Source organism: Megalops cyprinoides, chromosome 3 (genome assembly GCF_013368585.1).
Source record: "Megalops cyprinoides isolate fMegCyp1 chromosome 3, fMegCyp1.pri, whole genome shotgun sequence".
In the NCBI taxonomy this organism is placed as follows: domain Eukaryota; kingdom Metazoa; phylum Chordata; class Actinopteri; order Elopiformes; family Megalopidae; genus Megalops; species Megalops cyprinoides.
In genome coordinates this window covers 52,469,014-52,487,658 of record NC_050585.1, presented here as the reverse complement: position 1 = coordinate 52,487,658, position 18,645 = coordinate 52,469,014, and the positions used below count along the sequence as shown (strand labels likewise).

Below are 18,645 nucleotides of genomic sequence, written 5' to 3'. Positions count from 1 at the left end.
ACCATAGCAATGTAAATGTTTATCTTCAGACCACACTGAAGCTGAAGTACTGAAGTTCCTGTGGGAACTTGCAAACTCTGACAGATCAAATCAGTATGGGTGCCGCAGTATCTGGCAGGGAGCAATGCAGTTTTTGATGATCCAAATCTTTGCAACATGTCGGTACAGAATTGCTATTCCACGCACAACATTACAGATTATGAACAAAACAGACTTGGTTAATTAAATTGATTATGTATTTAATTTTTGTGGGTAAATTCTGTGTTGATAGGAACAGTCAGCTGCAAGAGATCAGTTGGCTTTTTTTGCATTCACTAGTGGTGAAACCTTGTTACTGCAGAAACTGTTCTACCAAAGAAACACCGACAGGCACAACCCTTCCTTCTGCCAAAAGCTCAACGCTCACCTTAGGTCTGTGTGTTAAGGTTTCAGGTCTTTGTTAAAACATTGCTTTTAATGTCAAAACCATGTAGTTTGTGTTCAAGAAAAATGCTGTTTGAACATACAACCTTTGGCCAAAGTGGTGTCAAGCTATTTCTTTAACAGTAAATGACTAATGCCTACATTCACTGACTTCCACACTGACTAACTACAGCTTCCCCCCTGAAGTGAAGATGAATGAGCACGTGGGAGTGCAGTGGCAAATCCTACAGAAAACAAACCCTCCCTCACATGTTCAAGGCCTGAGCCACCCGTTTGACCTGCACAGCGGGACCAACGGCAGCAGTCTCAGGTCTCACCTATGCCTGCGGTACTTGCTTTCTGGAGACATGAATCACGAATAAACAAATGTAGTTGAATTGTGTTACAACATGTAATAACATGAAGGAACATTTCATACTGAGGCTAATATTTGAGTACTGTATTGAGTGTCACATCTCCATTTGTATAAATCATTAACTTAATAGCACCTGTGCCTCAAATGCAGAGCTAATCTGAAGGCATGGGTGTGTGAACTTCACAGCTGACATTAAACACGTATGTAGCTTCTCAGCTCAAGAGCACAGCCTTAGCAACAGCCAGGGGAAGACTGTGAGAGCCTTCACCTTCCCCCCAGAACTGTTCATTGTTAAATTGTTGATTGTTTGAATGCTTAAGGATCTTGTCTTTCCATTTTCAACCTTGCCAAAACCTTGGCCATGTCAATAAATTTCATCTTAACAGGTTAATTGTTGATTTGTGATTGTCTTTGCTTGTCTTTGTATCTTGTGAACCATGTGAACAGCTTGATTAGCCCATCTGCCTGATTAATGGTAATTGAATACAGGTGTTTTTCGCTTCAGTTTGTTGTGTGCTGAGAGAGAGAGTCAAAATTAGAAAGCTGAGCTGAAGGCTAGGTTGAGTCTCCCAGGTTGGCCTTTGGATAACATGCTCATATGAGAGGAACCTTCCCTGAGGTCCACTTTTAGATGTTTTTTCTATTTACAAAACCAGAGGTGATCTCTGTGGCCTACTGATATAAAAGGTGTCTACATGCAGGTTCACTCTATGGAATATTTTTTTAGGTGATCTCCCACAGTGCCTTGCACCAGTGTCTGGTTCAGACTTATGTACTCCTGATAACATTGGCACCAGGAGAATAGCGGCATACCTTTTTTAATATATGGAAGAGATATGACAGTTCTGTGCTTTCCACATTAAAAATTCTCTGCACTTGTAAAACCGACAACTGTTCTAGTTTGCCGTTTCATTATGAACATTATTGAAGAGGTGTCTTCCAAAGCGGAACACTCACAGTCAGCCCAGTCCAGTACTAACCAGAACCTTCTAGATGGAGGACAGAAGCCGTGTATCCCTTTCACCTCCCGCGCAGGCAATTACAAAACGCTGCTCCTCAAAAGGTTATGCTTTCCTGGTCTGAACAATAAAACTGCAACTGAGCAATTTCATAGCATGGCCATGCTGTGTAGCATTCAAGGGTTAACAAGACCCTGGGACTTTATTTCAAACGTTGTTTATCTATAATTGTAACACTTAAAACATCAAGGTTGTTGGAGTAAATTTTCTCCCGACAGACGTTTAGCATATGCGTCAGAACACAAATGCAGGAGAATTGTAGACGTGTCCTCTTGAGTCACAGTGTTACCAATGTATAATGCCGTTTAAAATATTAAGATAAATGTATCACACACTCCGGTGAGAGTGTGATATTATTCTTCAAAATCCACATTGGCCTTTTTAGTCACGTTTCATCCACTTTAATTTTGACAGTAATGACCCTCGTCTTCCATAATCCATCCGGAAAGCGCTCCTTTTATATTACTACTCGGTGAAACAGACCGCAGCCAGGGGGATGAAAAATGATTACTTTGCACGTAATGGCTAAATCGCCTTAATTTCAATAAGAAAGCAGAAACGCTGGACACACACTCCTAATTCCTGCTGTCCCGTCTACCTTGCCTACCATTGCGGCCTTACGATCTTTCAACAAGAATAAAGCCATCAGGGACCCTTTATTACAGGGGAGAAAAGGCACTTTTCTTGACTTCCTTTTTAGGATAAGAAGTTCCGGTGAGTGTTTTCATCTTGGGCAGGTACAGGATTTTTCAACGCAGGAACGGGGCTGACATCTTTTTTTATCGCTGAAGAATCTTCGATCCAATCTTACCGAGACAGAAAGGAAATTGCGTAAGAGGGGGCGCTTCAAGACTGTCCAATAAAAATAGAACAGTGTTAGATTGGCAGTGTATTCCTCCAATAGAAGACCGCAGTGTGGTGGGCCGTCCTTCTTTGTGTGACTCGTTGACGCCACACTAACTTCACGAACTGCGGGAAAGAAGTGCGAGGCGACCGTCGTCTTTCGTTTGAAGTCTTTCGAGTTCAAAGAGCACGGCCTGTTGTAGCTACATTTTGAAACTTTTAAACTTGGTTTCGAAAGAATATATTTCTTTCTTTCTGAAATGGCAACGGGAGCTAACGCGACCCCGCTGGGGAAGCTGCACCCGAGTATCGGCGCCAAGCGAGGCTTCGAAGCCGGGCCTGGCGCTGGGCTGATGGCTTCGCCCGGCCTTCCGGTGCCTTTCCCACCGCCTAACTTCCAGCAGCCGCCGCCCCCGGCTCCTTTCTCCCAGTCATCGCACCAGTTTTCCTCGGCGGTGTCCGGGTTCTCGCAGCAACAGGCGCAGCAGTCGCAGCAAGGAGTCGGGATGCAGTCTCCGTCAGGTGGAGGTAAGTAGCTAGCTAAGCGTGCTAAGCTAACCATTTAGCTACGCAACAGCACGGATAGGCCGGCTAGCTAACGTTAATCGGGCCCGTGACGCCAGTGTTACAGTTCAGCGCTAGCCAGCTTGTCCGTATTCACGCACAGATCGGCGAAATGAGTACGCTCTTCGCACAGGAATTAGTTTTTCTCCGTTAGCTAGTTAACCTGGCGACCTTAAATTATTGTATTTGCATGGGCTAGGTAGCCGTTTATCTTAGATTCCAGAGCTATCTAGCTACCCGGCATATTGCTGCTGTTAGTAAGCGTCTTGGTTAACTGGCATCAGTACATTACATTGTCTTTTAGCAGATGCTCTTATCCAGAACACCTTGCACAGGTTAGTTTTTGTAAATGTTATGTGGCTGGATATTTAGTAAGCCAGTTGTGGGTTAAGTGCCTTTCCCAAGGATATAGCAGCAGTTTCCTTGCGGGGGATCTGACCGGCAACCTTTCGGTTACGAGCCCTTCTCGTTCCCACTGTGCTACACTGTATGGATCAAGCCATGAAACTTAGTTTGCGTGCGTTGCGAATGGCCGTTTATGGTGAATTATGGTGGTTTCCGCTGAAATAATGTTAATTAGCCAGGTTTGATTGAGCTTGTCATTGAATAACTTAGGTGTAAGTGACATCATGTGACCGTTAGCTTGTTGTCAGCGTTGGTCTGCGTTGGCATGTTAGATCTACGAAGTCTAGCAAGGTAACGGCCACTGGAATAAAATCCATCTCGGAATGGAAGTAGGGGACTGGAATATTTGCTCTCATCGTGAGAGTCATGATGACAGTTTCTGCATTTCTTGCATTTGTAATATTCCTTAACTCAACGGTCTGTTGCGTGTGTTGTACAGATGGCTTATTCTCGCACATCAGCAAAACGGCGTTTTCAGTGGAGATGCTGTGCTGTGTGTTTGATCCAGCGTGGATTTATGCATGCTTAGTCTGTAATGAATGAAAAAAGTGCTGTCCTCTGAATGCATGCATCACGTGCAGGTTTTGATAGCTGGGTCTTGTGCACGTACGGTATCACAGTTCCCATTCCCTTATTACCAGCGTTCATGTTAGACAGAGTAGCATAGTGGTTAAAGAGCAGGACTCGTAACAGAAAGGTTGTCGGTTTGATTCCCGCCGGGGCGCTGCGGTACCCTTGGGGAAGGCACTTAACCAACAGTAAATATCCAACTGTATAAATGGGTAAAATGGTAAAAAAAACTAACTGATGTAAATGTAAAGACTGTCAGACAGTCTGTATTGGCGAAGAATGCTAGTAAGGATGCGAAGAATGCTAGTAAGGATGCTAATAGCTGAACCGTCGCCGTCTCTGCTCTCTGTCAGATTCTGGGTCAAAGAAAGCTCGGAAGAGGAGCCGCTGGAGCAGCGAGACTCCCGACCAGAAGACCGTGATCCCGGGAATGCCCACCATCATCCCCCCCGGCCTCACTCGCGAGCAGGAGAGAGCTTACATAGGTAACTACCCCCATCCTCCCCTCTCTCTGAGCTCTCAGATGTGGCGAAGATGACCTGTACATCCTGCCATAGACCCAGCTCATTCCTCTGTTCAGCTGTGATTGAGGGGGTTCTCTAATCTTGACTTTTTCCATGCTGCACCACATTGGGAGATGCTGCTTGTTTGGGCTGAATGTCATCAGTAAGTGCTTAATGTGGCTCAGTGGTATTGCTTGGTATTCATTTATTTGTTTGTTTGTTTTGCAATTTCGGAATTGATATCAGTCACCTGTATTATCTAAAATATATGGCTGTCTTCATTGTCAGTAATTATGAGATTATCCAATAGTCTTGCTTTTTAGAGAAGGAGTTAGTCAGGGGGATGGTTTGGTCTCCAATCCTTTAGAACCGGGACTGGAGCTGTTCTTACAGTGATTAGTCTCTTATGGTGCAGTGTAGCATGGATGTCCACTGCTAATATCTGCACCCCTTTGCATTCCTGACTTGTGCCTTGGTGTGGGTTCTGTAAACCACACTAAGTGGACTCGGTCCTGGGAGTAGGCGGTATGTTTCTAACCTTGTTAGAGCCCATTTACGCTGAAATCAGGTACATTTGGAAAGTAAAAAAGCGCTTACTGATGACATTCAACTCAGTGATTCTAACCCACTGTTGAGTAATACTAAGTTGTTGGTACATGATGTGAAATGGTTTTTTTTTCCTGAAGGAGTTTGCCAAAATGTGTTCAGCAATAGCATCTGGGGTTGTGGCTTTGACTGCGTGCCACTCGCCATCCACAAGCAAAAAATGAATAAACCAGTGCCTCTGAAAGTGTTGTCTGACGTGTACATGTAGATACTTTCACTGGTTATTGCATCTTTGCCTGTGCTTTTTTAAAATCTGTCCTCTAAGTTTGCATGCAAAGGGTCTCCGTTCATGCTCAAGCATTAAATTGGTTGCTTTAACAACAACCTGTACAAACAAGTTCAATGTCGAAAGGAAAGGAGAAGGTCACTGGTATTTTCAGTACATGGAAATAACTTTGTCTTCATATTGATCCTTTAGAATTAGCTCTTCAGGGTGATAAACTGTTTTTGCAACTGAACACTTTAACTGACAGCAATGGGAAGATCCTCAGTTGGGTTTAGGACTTTGAATGCCGAAGGGGTTTCATTACTGAACAGAGCTCAGTGCTGTGAATGCTTAGTTTGTGAGACTTGAAGCTATCTTTTCCAGATCGGCTCTTACAGTAACACTGGTAGCCATCATGCAGAATCCATGGAAATCATTCAGGAAAAGATGTATGTGTGCGAACAGCTGGTGTGAATAGGAGGTGACGTGCATGTGTTGTAACATTGTGATCTCCTTCTTTCAACCCGTGGTCACACTGAAAATGATAGACCCGGCCACGCTTCACGATCAGTACACCAGCTGCTCAGGTTCAAGTGGTCACACCACAGCGATCTGTACTAGCGGGATTGCCTTGAATGATAGGGACTCTGAGCGTGTGTGTACCTGTGTGTGTATATATACACAAACACACCCATGCCAATAGTGTGCCGGCAATAAACTGTATAAATGAACAGTGCTTTAAAAACATGATTCCGGGGTTGGGAAAGAGATGGAGTTCCTGAAAGGGGTTTATTGACAAGTGCATTGAATTAAAAATGTTCTGTGGTGTGACCTCTAGCAGATCAAAGATTACTATGTTAGCATGTAGTTATTGCTGTTATCTTCCTTTGATATGACTGGGTAGAGAGATGGTCAGCAGTCAGGGTTTTGACCGACAGGCTTCTGCTTCAACTATGAAACGGCTTTCTGTGTGACAAGTGGAGTAGGATTCCGTGTTACACAGAAGCCGTTTAACCGCTGAAGTAGATTGGGGTGCTGTTTCTGTATACTGGGACTGTGTTGTAAAGATTGGGCCAGGGTGTGGGCACTGCTTGAACTGGACAGACGGGCATCTGTGGAACCTTGTTTTTGATGCAAGATGTTAAATAAGGGTTAAAATCCTCCTCCATCACCACAAAGCTAAATCTCTGCCATCTGTTCTTTTAAATGGTTAGCTACTTCTCATGCTAGTTGTTTTGAAGTTGGTAACGCATAACAAATGATAAAATTCAGTGGTCTATCATATGAAATCCTTTCATGTGGATGATTGAAAAATTTGTGTCTGCAGTGGCTCAGGGCACATTGTAAGCGTTTTGGTGAATGGAGAAGGGTTTTACATCAGAATATTCGGAAACATGTTTTCTTGTTCTGATTCTTCATAATTTCAGTCTTTTTGCTTTTCATATTGACCTGCCTTATTTCTTGTCCATTCATTTAACACTTTTCAGTAGATGTCTGAACAGTGCTCATTTGGTGTTTTTTTTTTTTTAATCCAGTGTTGAATGTTTCTCTCTCTTCTTTGGTTTTGTTCTGGTTTTGTTGTTTGCTGGTAACCATATCTCTCTTCCCCGTCCTTGTTTTCTTTCCTAACCTGGTTTCTCCTAGTCCAACTGCAGATCGAAGACCTGAGTCGCAAGCTTCGCACTGGAGACCTGGAAATCCCTGTAAACCCAGAGGAAAGGTCGGGAAATCCTTTTAACCCACCAACAGTAACGTTTTCTTTACCTAAATCAGAAATGTCTTTGGCTTCTGGGCATCAGTACGCTAGCACTAGATGAGGAAGGGGGAGCTTGGTACAGCACGCACACATTGACTTGCTGCTCCCATCGATTGAGGTGGACAACTACTGTTTTTTCCCCTCTGTTTCACCTGCTTGACTTGCAAGCCAAACATTCCTAGGCGTGTATGCTTTTTGTAAAGGTGCATTGGCACAAGAATGGGATTCATGCATGAATAGGTGATCCCTTTGAAGGCTGTGGCTTAATTGCTCCCTCTCTTGGGGAACCCAGCTCCCTGAAGGACAGATCTTCATTCAGTCATTCAGTGCTGCTTCCTGATCCTCGGAAACATGTTTTTCGGTTCCACATGAGCACTTCCATGCTCCTTTGAACTTGAAGTTCTAATGAAGGTACAGTTTATAGCGATAATGGGGGGGCAAATTGCCTCCCGTCATTTTCTGAGATGATTTAGGCTGTACCTAAGCCCCCTCATTTTCGGTTTAAACCGGCTTTCTTCCTCGGTGGCTTGTTACTTTCTAGCTACCTCTGAGATACCTACTTTAGCTAGCTAGCATACAGATTTCATTTAGTAATTCTGCTTAAATTGTCACTGGTTAGTGTAGCAGGGATTTGTTACCATTGTTATCTGCTGGTATGTAGCTAACTTTCAAGACAAGCATATAAACCAGGAGCCGGTTAGTCTGGGTAGCCTGTATTGGATATAATAATGCTGCCCTCTTTTGGACAGGGGTAAGACTCTGGTCTGGCACAGTCAAACTCAGATTAAACTAAACTAGACTAAACTCAGATTTTCTTCTTGATTTCTGCCTTTTGAATTGAACTGTTTTTCTCCTTGTTTACATCTTAAAATAAACCCTGGTAAGTGACCGGGGGAATGTTGAGAGATATAACCAGAAAATGTCGGGGCTTCACTGTGCGTGAAAATAGAGCAAGACTTCTTGAAAAGTGCAACTTTGTGTGACATCACTGATGATAGGTAATGATACAGCCACTTGTTGTTTTAGGCAGGTTATCTCATTTAACGCTTTAACTTTTAATCTCATATTTTGCGTTCCACATTTTATTCACTTTAAATACAATTCAAGTCAGGTAAAGTAAATTCTTATATGATTGTTCTTGGTGGAAGCTTGAGGGTGTTTTGCAGTTGAAATTCTGGCTTAAAATCCCTAAAACTGTATTATTTTGAAAACATGGAAACAATATTTACTTACAGCTACTTTGTAACTCATGATTGTACAAATTTAAAAATTCCATATTTATTCCATGATAGTAATCAGTTTGCCTCTAATGCACAGCACCTTCAAGGTCTTATAAAAATTTGAAATAGATTCTGTCTGGTAAGTCGGTGTTTATCGGTGAACTTTTCTGAAGTAAAGCATTAAGCTATTATAACCATAACCATCAGTTCTCACCCTGTGGTTTGTGTAAATGCCATTATTCATGGGAAGAATAATGCTGAACAGTGGTAGCTGTTTTAGGCATGTAACTCAGCAACTTAGACTGCATGTTCTGGAAGAGTGTTTGACCCCCCTGTTTTTCTTGACTGTTTTTTTTGACTGAACTCAAGGAGAACCATCAGTTTCCCAGCAGGTTTTCTTCCCCCCTCTCCCAATTCAAACCGAGTCTAATCTTAACTTTAAAACTTGACTTCCTTTACACTCATTATTGCTTTGGTGGTGATTTTTTTTAATCATCCTCATAAGAGGGTGGAAGGTCAGAGGTCAAGCCCACAGATGACAGTATCCCAGAGCTCCCTGCTGGAAGAAAGCACAGCTGATTTTGGACTGGAATTGGGGGGGTGATCTGGCTGCAAGAATACACCATCCAAACTGCTGAATGCACCTGAACTCTGTCAACATTTGTGCGGCAGTAGCGCTCTCGTACAGGAAGAGTGTGTTCGTAAAGGGGTGGTTTATGCCGCAGCTCTGCTGAACTCACAGTATTCTCCCAGCTTATTCATTCCCCCCTTTATGAAATGTGAACAGCTCTGTAAGAGGATGTGCAGCTGCACCGAAAGCCTCAGAACTTCCAGGAACTTTGATATTCACCCGTTCCTGAATTTATGAAAAGGGCACATAAAAACAACCGGCACATTTCAGCTTCTCACTGTGGATTTTTCAGCTAATTAGAGGTGGTCTTTCTCCTATTTGACTCATTTCTAAATGGTTTTCAAGGTGCCAGCAGCAAAATCTCATTTTGAGCGTGATGGGCCTGGCATATGTAATGACAGTAAACCGCTCTCACCCTAACCCCCTCAACTCTAACCCTTTTCAGGCGCAAAGCCTTCTCTAGCAGCAGAACAGGTTTGCAAGCACTCGGCCTCCAGCGTCCAACATCACCCGACGATGCAGCCAGCGCTCTGACCGTCAGATATTTCCACAACCTGCCAGTGCTGACATTTCTCTTGTAGGAAGAACCTGTCTTTGATTTGTGATATCCTGTAGACAGGATAACCTGATGTGACAGGAAACCTTGAGAGCCGTCCCTTTTGAGTCTCCCCTGAGGCAGATTTAGCTGACCCCAGACCTGCCACGACTGTCAGTGAAAGTGCAGAATGGACAGATGATGCCACCATGTAGTGTTTCCCAGGTCATGCAGGGTTATGGAGTGCGGTGGCAAAGACATGAGTCTTCTCAGTTATTTCTGTGTGTGTTTGGCCCAGCCCCGATTAGTGTTTTGTACTGTCTATTCGGTGGCATTAGCACCCCTGTTTTGGGGGGAAAAGGGACACCTGTTTCATACTGTGCAGACTTGGATCCGAGTAGCTTGTATTGTCATTTCTTCTACAGGGCCGTCCAAAACAGCTTCCTCACTCCACACCCCCAGTTTGTGTAAACCTGCTTTTTTTTCCAACCTGACACCCCCCACCCTCATGAAAATCAAAAGCTGTCCCTAGGCAGTGTTCTCTCCTTTGAATCATAGCAATAAACCTGCCTCTCTGTGTACTTGTGTGAAATGTCTCCAGGCTAGTTAGGTAAGGACTGGTCCTTGTTCTTGTGAAGGGGGAGTTAATTCTGTTTGTCCTGTCGTTGTGGCCCCTCCAGGTCTCCTTCCCCGGAGCCCATCTACAACAGCGAGGGCAAGAGGCTGAACACCCGGGAGTACCGCACCCGCAAGAAGCTGGAGGAGGAGCGGCACGCCCTCATCACTGAGATGGTCCGGCTGAACCCCGAGTTCAAGCCCCCCGCCGATTACAAGTAGGGCCCCCGGCCGACTCCCACACCTGTCCACACCTGTATTACACCTGTCCCACAGTCTGCGCTGTGTCCGTACTCATCCACCTGGGACCTTTCGCCCTGTCCCACACATATTACACCTGTCCCACAGGCTGCACCGTGTCTGTGTCCATCCCTCCGAGACCCTAAGCCTTCTCCCACACCTGTGTTACACCTGTCCCACACCTGTGTTACACCTGTCCCACACCTGTGTCCATGTCCATCTGCCTGAGACCCTAAGCCCTCTCGCACACGTGTTACACCTGTCCCACACCTGTGTCCGTGTCGATCTGCCTGAGACCCTAAGCCCTCTCTCACACGTGTTACACCTGTCCCACACCTGTGTTACACCTGTCCCACACCTGTGTTACACCTGTCCCACACCTGTGTCCGTGTCCATCTGCCTGAGACGCGGAGCAGTAAAGCAATAAACTGAATGCGTATCGCAGTTCAGAAAGTGGACTAGAGAAGGCTGAGATGTGTCAGCTCAACAAGAGGGCATAAAGTGTCACGTGACTTCCAGTAATTTCCACCTGTCATTACAAAGTCTTTCTCCTGCCGTTAATCATTCGTGGAATATCAGGATGCATAGTGAAAGCAGAGATGTTTAGTGTTCGAAACCAGACTCGAGAGTGTTGGATAAATGTAGACTAGACAATAAAAGCAATGTATAGTATAATTTTGATACCTCAGTGTTGATTGCATGTCCTTTCCTTAGGCCTCCGGCCACCAGAGTCAATGACAAAGTGATGATCCCTCAGGACGAGTATCCAGAGATCAACTTTGTGGGCTTGCTGATCGGACCGCGGTGAGTGAGCAGGGATTATCCGGCCGGGAAGAGGGGAGCCTGCAGAGTGGTTTCCTCTGTGCTGTTTTAAAGCTGTACGTAGCGATTGGCTCACAGATAAAATGTAACACTCAGAGAGAGAATGCTCTAAGCAGCTTTCTCAGCTGTGCTCGAAGAAATCAAGGTGGTCTGACTAGAAAATGTGAGCATTTTCATTTTTAAAGTGGTTTGGGCTGTGCTCCGGGCAAGCCCCCTGCTCTAAGCCCTTGTCTAAAGGCGCCCCCTGCTGTCCTGCAGTGGTAACACCCTGAAGAACATCGAGAAGGAGTGCTGTGCGAAGATCATGATCCGCGGGAAGGGCTCGGTGAAGGAGGGCAAGGTGGGCCGCAAGGACGGCCAGATGCTGTCGGGGGAGGACGAGCCGCTGCACGCCCTGGTCACCGCCAACACCATGGAGAACGTCAAGAAGGCTGTGGAGCAGGTGAGCTGGCCGCCAGGCGGCGCCATCCTGTCCCCTGAATTTACCTCTGTTCTTGCCCTGTTCTTCCATTCACAATAACCACAGCGGCTCACAGAGCAAAAGCTACATAAGGGGGGGTGGGGGTCAAAGTGCAATACCAAGGTGAACTAGCATGCATAAAAGGCGAGATTAAAGTGCTATAACCAGCTGTAGGCGCGAAGCTGGTTTTCCGTCAGTCGAAGCACGGCACCCCTCAGTTGGGTGTATTCATGCTAAATGAACCAAAGACGGCAATGAATACCTCCATCACTGCTGGGTCCTGTCACAGTTGCCCTCTGCTGGGCACTGCTTTGGTTGCATTGGTCCTAAACAGTCACGGAACAGAAGAGGATGGCACGCATCAGTTACGTAGCTGTTGGGTCCTCACTCCTCAGGGTTATCAGAATGACCTGCAGGCGTTTGACTGCCACATTCTGCGTTATTTCTTCAGCGTGACTGGGTTTTTGTGAGGCTGTTGCAGTGGGGACTGACTCCTGTGTGTGTTTGTGTGTGTGTGTTTGTGTGTGTGTGTGTTCGTTCGGTGCAGATCCGGAACATTCTGAAGCAGGGCATTGAGACCCCTGAGGACCAGAACGACCTGCGCAAGATGCAGCTGAGGGAGCTGGCCAGGCTCAACGGCACTCTGCGCGAGGATGACAACAGGTGCTGTCACCTGGAGACACCTGCGTGTTAGCTGGGGAGTGTGGATAATGGATGTTTCTGTTTGTATGTTAGCGGTGGAGTGTGGATAATGGATGTTTCTGTTTGTATGTTAGCGGTGGAGTGTGGATAATGGATGTTGCTGTGCGTGTTAGCTGGGGAGTGTGGATAATGGATGTTTCTGTTTGTATGTTAGCTGTAGCGTGTGGATAATGGATGTTGCTGTGCATGTTAGCTGTAACGTGTGGATAATGGATGTTGCTGTGCGTGTTAGCTGTAGTGTGTGGATAATGGATGTTGCTGTGCATGTTAGCTGTAGCGTGTGGATAATGGATGTTGCTGTGCATGTTAGCTGTAACGTGTGGATAATGGATGTTGCTGTGCATGTTAGCTGTAGTGATTGGATAATGGATGTTGCTGTGTGTATTAGCTGTAGCGTGTGGATAATGGATGTTGCTGTGCGTGTTAGCTGTAGCGTGTGGATAATGGATGTTGCTGTGTGTGTTAGCTGTAGCGTGTGGATAATGGATGTTGCTGTCTGTAACCCCCAGGATTCTCAGGCCCTGGCAGAGTTCAGAACCTCGCAGCATCACCAACACCACCGTCTGCACCAAGTGTGGAGGCGCGGGGCACATCTCCTCTGACTGCAAGTTCACCAGGTACCTGCAGCTGATATATAGTTACCTGCTGGTGTGTGACATGTTTTCTGGTTTAACTGGTGCCTCCTTCCATCACAGCCAGCTGCTGGCTATTCTTAACCTGCTCAGAGAGCATATGAGGACTCCTAAATACCTGTGAAGTCAGGGCTCCTAAAAATACTCCCCCAGTATTCTGGAAAAGGCTGGTCTAACCCCTCTGCAGTACTTTCACCCCCAGGGCGGGGGAGCCACAGTCAGCACAGGACCGGGCGCGCATGGATAAGGAGTACCTGTCCCTCATGGCAGAGCTGGGGGAAGCCCCTGTCCCGTCCTCCAGCGGTGGCCCCTCCCACAACCCCCCCAGTGGCCCTCGCGGCTCAGGGCAGAGCAGCAGCCAGGCCCCACCGGTGAGTGCCGCCCCCTGCTGGCCGCTCTGAGCATTCGGCCTCCGCAGGCCGGCGCTGGAGCTGATGCTAATCCCACTCCTCTCCGGTCTCCCCCCCCCCCCCTCACAGAGCCGCCCCCCCTGGATGAACTCCGGCCCCTCTGAGAACCGGCACTTTCCCAGCATGCACGGCGGCCCCAGCAGCCACGGGGGACACCACAGCTTTCCGCCCCCCGTGCCCAACATGGGGGGGCACCCTATGCCTCCCAGTCACAACGGGCCCCCTCCCCCCTGGATGCAGCCCCCGCCGCCCCCGATGAACCAGGGTCCCGGCCCGCACGGGCCCCCTCCCATGGGTGAGTGTCTGCTCTGCAACCGTCCCTGCTTCAGGTTTGTTTGAAAATGTCCGTGGGGTTGTGACGCTGTGACGCTAACCCAGGATGCACGTGCGTTTCCCTGTTCCCCCGGTCTTCCTGCAGGTTTGCTGCCCCCTATGGGCCTGATGCCGCCGCCTCCGCCTCCCCCCAACGGCCAGCCGCCGCCTCCTCCGTCTGCTCCCTTGCCTCCATGGCAACAGCAGGCCCCCCCGCCCCCTCCTGCCAGCAGCATGGGGACCAGCGCGCCGCTGCCGTGGCAACAGAGTGAGTTTCGGGCCGTGTTTTGCGTGTGCGTGTGTTGGCCCGCTGCGTGTGATCTGACACTGACCGGCCCGCTCTCTCCTCCTCCCTGCAGACACCATCACCACCTCCAGCCCGGGCTCCGGCACTCTGCCCCCCTGGCAGCAGCAGCAGTCCTCTGCCGGAGCCTCCGCCCAGCCGCCCCCGCCCATGGGCACCCCGTCCCTGGTGCCCCCTCCCCCGGGAGTCCAGCCTCCTCTGCCGCCCGGCGCCCCTCCCCCGCCCCCACCCCCGCCCCCTGGATCAGCCGGCATGATGTATGCCCCCCCGCCCCCTCCCCCGCCCATGGACCCCACTAACTTTGTCACCATGATGGGGATGGGGGTCCCAGGGATGCCCCCCTTTGGAATGCCGCCAGCCCCTCCCCCTCCACCTCCGCAGAATTAAACCCTACCCACCTTCGCATCCGTGTAAGGCGTACTGTCCTGGCAGCCCCTTATCACTGTTTTCTACACATGCACACACAGACACAAGCACAGACACACACACACACAGACACACACACACACACAGACACACACACACACAGACACACACACAGACACACACACACACAGACACACACACACAGACACACACACACACACACACACACACAGACACACACACACACACACACACACACACAGGGACTGCCTCGCAGTAGGCCACTCTTTTAAATAAGCTGTTCAAGTTCAGTTTCTGTATTTCCGTGATGACATTTGCCAAGTTGTTCATTTTAAGAGGGAGAGCGGGAGGGGACAAAGATAGCTGAATGCTCTTTAGATCTGTTTTTGTTGCGTTTATTTTCTACGATGTTATGTATTTACTGAGCAGATGTCATTATCCGGGGGTCTTACATGGGGTACTTTTTTTTTTTTTTTTAACAAAAAAATCCATTTACGCAGCTGAATATTTGACTGAAGCAGGTCGCTTTGAGTCAGTTGCTCAAGGAAATGACAGAGATGCCCCAGCTGGGATTGGAACCGACAACCTTCTGGTTACAAGCAAGAGTTCCCTACTAACCAACCCCCCCGACCCCACTGTTGAGGCTATTTCTTCCCAAGTCCTTTCACCCTTTTGTATAGAAGTATAGTTAGTTTAGAAAACTGCTCTGAGAAAATAAATGTGACTGAATTGTACATTTTCTTATCCTAGTGACTTTTTCTTGAGGGTTGGGCATTTACCATCGTAGACATTCATGCTGTGCGAGTATACCCCAGTGCTGTTTAGGTGGGTGCACTCACTGATGATGGAGTGTACTGGTAGCTTTAGGGTTTCATTCCAAAAATTTGCATCAGATCCCCCCAGATTTTGAGTTCACAAATACAGTCAGTTTAAATCAGTTCCATTTTTTAAATGTTTTTTTTTTCCCTTCTTTCAGGTGAACCGTACTGCTTTAATGATGATGATAATAATAATGATGATAATCCGATTTCTGCGTGGATCTGGGAACTGACTTGAGAGCTGTGTGTGTGTGTGTGTGTGTATATGTGTGGGTGTATATGTGTGGGTGTGTGTATGTGAGTGCGTGCGTGTTTAGAAGGGTGTCCTTTTGAGGATCCCTCCCTTTAGTCATTGCTCCCTTGTGGAAAAACTGGGAATTTATTTCTGTTGCAACATTTTAAAAACTCAGCAACACAAACTGAAACTCATGTAATACGAATAAAACAATATCGTTTTCTTCCTTGTTTATTATAAGAGAGAATTTTATTTCTGACTTCTTTGAAACCGAAAACATACTCTGAAGAAAGGAGTGTAACTGTGCTTTCAGTTAAATTTACCAAATTTCAAAAACCCTTCAGGGATGGTCTGTGAAATATTTCACAGTGTGGTCCAGGGGATGTGGCGTTCTCCGTCAGGGGAAAAGGGGTGTGAAGAAACCGCAGTAAACAGTCGTTTTGTGTACAGCACATCATCCTTACGCAGAACGAAAGTGTTAGGATCCGTCTGGACAGCTGAGAGCAGACATGCCCACATTAGTTCATAAGGCAGCTCTGACTTACCACTTCACATGAAGCTGAATTCTAAAGAACAAGACAGGAAACGGCATGAACAGCTCCAGACCATTTAATATTCAGTCAGATTTGCCCTCTGTCAAAGGAGATGGAGCTGGTTTGCTTTTGTCTGGAGTAGATCTGTCATGTAGCTGTTAGATGTGTATTTTCCTCTGCCTTTTAGACCCATGTGTGGCGGGTCCTTCATTGCAGTGCCCTGTCAAACGTTGTGTTTAGGTGTTGAGCGTTACCTGCCTGCCTCCGTACTCTCGGTGTGCGGCATTGCAGAAATATTTGGCACTTTTCAGACAACGTTCACCTGCAGGCAGAGACTGCCTTTTAACAGATCTGGCTCTCCTGGACTGAAGGTTTTGTATCTTGAGCCAGAGGGCAGGTCAGCAGTAGTCCTCCCTCCTTCACTGATAGAGAGGGCCTCCCACAGTACCAGTGCTGCTCCACTCGGGGTGCTCAACAGCAGAAAAGGTCAGCTGAGTAGCTGCGGCCAGTGAGCGGTGCCTGGTCAGCTTCTGTTGCTTTGTCACTGGTGTTCCCAACCCGAGCTTCATCTCGCTGATAGGCCTGACATTTATTTTTGTGTCACTGTCCAGTTCAGAGCCTGATTCTGCTGATGGCGAATGATTCTGCTGTAAGCACTGGCTTCTGTGAAACTGTGCCCATCACACTTTTCAGAGGAGTCTCAGTGATGTGCTGCAAAAGAGACGAAGTGTCACGCTTTGGCACAAACAAGTAAACAAGTCTGATTTCTTAACATAATCCTTACTGTGTTGATATTCTTTACAGCTGTACATTTGTTTTGATTATTGAATGAAATTTGAGTTTTGTTGCTTAGAAAAACTAGAACCTTTTGTCTGCTTCTTGCATAAAGAATTTGCCGAGTTTAATTTTGTAAATTGTAAACAGTTATTTTAAAGGTAGTCAGTTTTAGTTTTTTTAAATGGTTGCAAACATGTTGTTCTTGCCTATCGTATTTGGAAAAAGTTCAGGAAGCCTTTAACAGCTCATTCTAAATTCTTCAGCATTGAATGCATGTTGTAAAGTGAATGGATCTCTTTCTTAGTCAACACCCCCCCCCCCCCCCCCCCAAAAAAAAAAAAATAAATAAATCATCTCTAAAAATATAAAATGTGGTTTTTGCCCTAGAGGGGTTGTCCTTCACTCTTTGGGACCCTGAAGTACTTACTGTCTTAAACTGGTGAATTTGGCCTCCAGAGTTAGGTTGCCAGTATGCCATGGATGCTGTTTGCTTAATTGAACGGCAGTGTTGGCTTCCTGTGCCAGTTTCTGGACCTCACTATTCTTTATTGTCTCTCTTCCTTCTTTTCTTCTTTTGCCTCAGTGTAAGAGCCCTCAAATTTTTGAATTTCGGCGTGTTTTTGAACTGAACTTTTTGTGTCTCAGCTCTTTTTTTGTTGTTTTTTGGGCACGTGATCAAGATGCACAGGTTTGTAAACAATTTTTGTACAAACCAGGCTGGCTTTTCTGACCAGACCCACCAGATTCCACCAACAGGTTGCAAAAAGTGATTTAACTTTCCCTGTTTGATGTACATAAAAAATACATCCATTTGAACATGGAGATTTGTGAGTTATTCCACACCTAAGGTTTTCATTTCACTGGCCGTTTGACTCCTTTCTCTGATGTCACCAGCATCGCTGCTTATTGGTCGGTTTGCTTTGTGATCTTAACACCAGGAGTTTGGTTTCTGTGTGGCTGCCCCTATGTTGTGTTGCCCCTGCAGATGGGTAATTTTGTATGTATATAGTACACATGCATATTTAGTGTACACATTGGTTGTTTTTTTATTTTATTTTTTCTTTTTACTGCCTTAATAAAGGGGATTATATCTGTACAGAACAAATGTTTCTGACTCATTTTTCCCCTCATCGTAGTGCTCGCTGCAGAATGGAGTTGTGTGTGTGCCTTATTATGTGACTGAAGATGAACCTTGCGGTGCAGAGTGCAGACCTGTTCCACCTGTAGTTACAGAGCGGTTGCAATGCTATGCTGCATTACTGACAGTCTGTGGGGCAGTAACTGTTGTCCGTGCGGAGCCCTGAAGTCAGTTTCTGCTTGTGACATTCATGCTGGCGTGCCTTTGAAATATCACGGCCTTTGGGAAGGGGTCATTCGCTATAAATATCCCCGAGGTTCTGTGATACTACACATAAGACAGTGCGCCTTAAACCAGAACAGTGTAGGGAGTTGGGAATTGTAGTTCTACAACAATCTTGCCGTTCACTTCTGAATTTTTTTTTCCCCATGTGTAGTTATTTAGAAATATTCGGTAGACTTTAATGTTTACATTACTCCACTAGCTAACCAATTAACTGATGTTAAGACTGTTTTTGACGGGTCATTACTGCCGGTTAATGTTGAATTAATATGTTGAAGTAGCACTGAATCTATCTTATGTGTATTTTAAAGGATTGTGCTTTGAAACATAGTTTTTTAACAGTTTTATTTGCCCTTCTTTTCAAGAGGTTTAAGGATTATGCCAATAAAATTTCACATGAACA

At 46.4% G+C, this 18,645-nt stretch overlaps 1 protein-coding gene across 1 annotated transcript; it reads left to right on the top strand.

Annotated features, from left to right (window-relative positions):
• Positions 1 to 2,749: 2,749 nt before the first annotated feature.
• LOC118774292 (splicing factor 1-like) lies at positions 2,750 to 14,646 on the top strand. Its single transcript, XM_036523534.1, has 12 exons — positions 2,750 to 3,168; positions 4,533 to 4,664; positions 7,138 to 7,213; positions 10,316 to 10,468; positions 11,205 to 11,294; positions 11,571 to 11,754; positions 12,320 to 12,435; positions 12,984 to 13,091; positions 13,294 to 13,477; positions 13,586 to 13,811; positions 13,935 to 14,096; positions 14,188 to 14,646. Exons 1-12 carry the CDS (start codon positions 2,901 to 2,903, stop codon positions 14,517 to 14,519), a joined length of 2,031 nt encoding a protein of 676 aa, XP_036379427.1. The 5' UTR covers positions 2,750 to 2,900; the 3' UTR covers positions 14,520 to 14,646.
• The last annotated feature ends 3,999 nt before the right edge of the window (positions 14,647 to 18,645 follow it).

What these genes read in the sequence shown, in the direction of transcription:
- LOC118774292 (XM_036523534.1), top strand. Translation starts at nt 2,901, where the DNA reads ATGGCAACGGGAGCTAACGCGACCCCGCTGGGGAAGCTGCACCCGAGT. An exon ending in GGCTTGCTGATCGGACCGCG is followed by an intron (nt 11,295 to 11,570) that starts GTGAGTGAGCAG and finishes GCTGTCCTGCAG; the next exon opens with TGGTAACACCCTGAAGAACA. An exon ending in CTGCGCGAGGATGACAACAG is followed by an intron (nt 12,436 to 12,983) that starts GTGCTGTCACCT and finishes TGTAACCCCCAG; the next exon opens with GATTCTCAGGCCCTGGCAGA.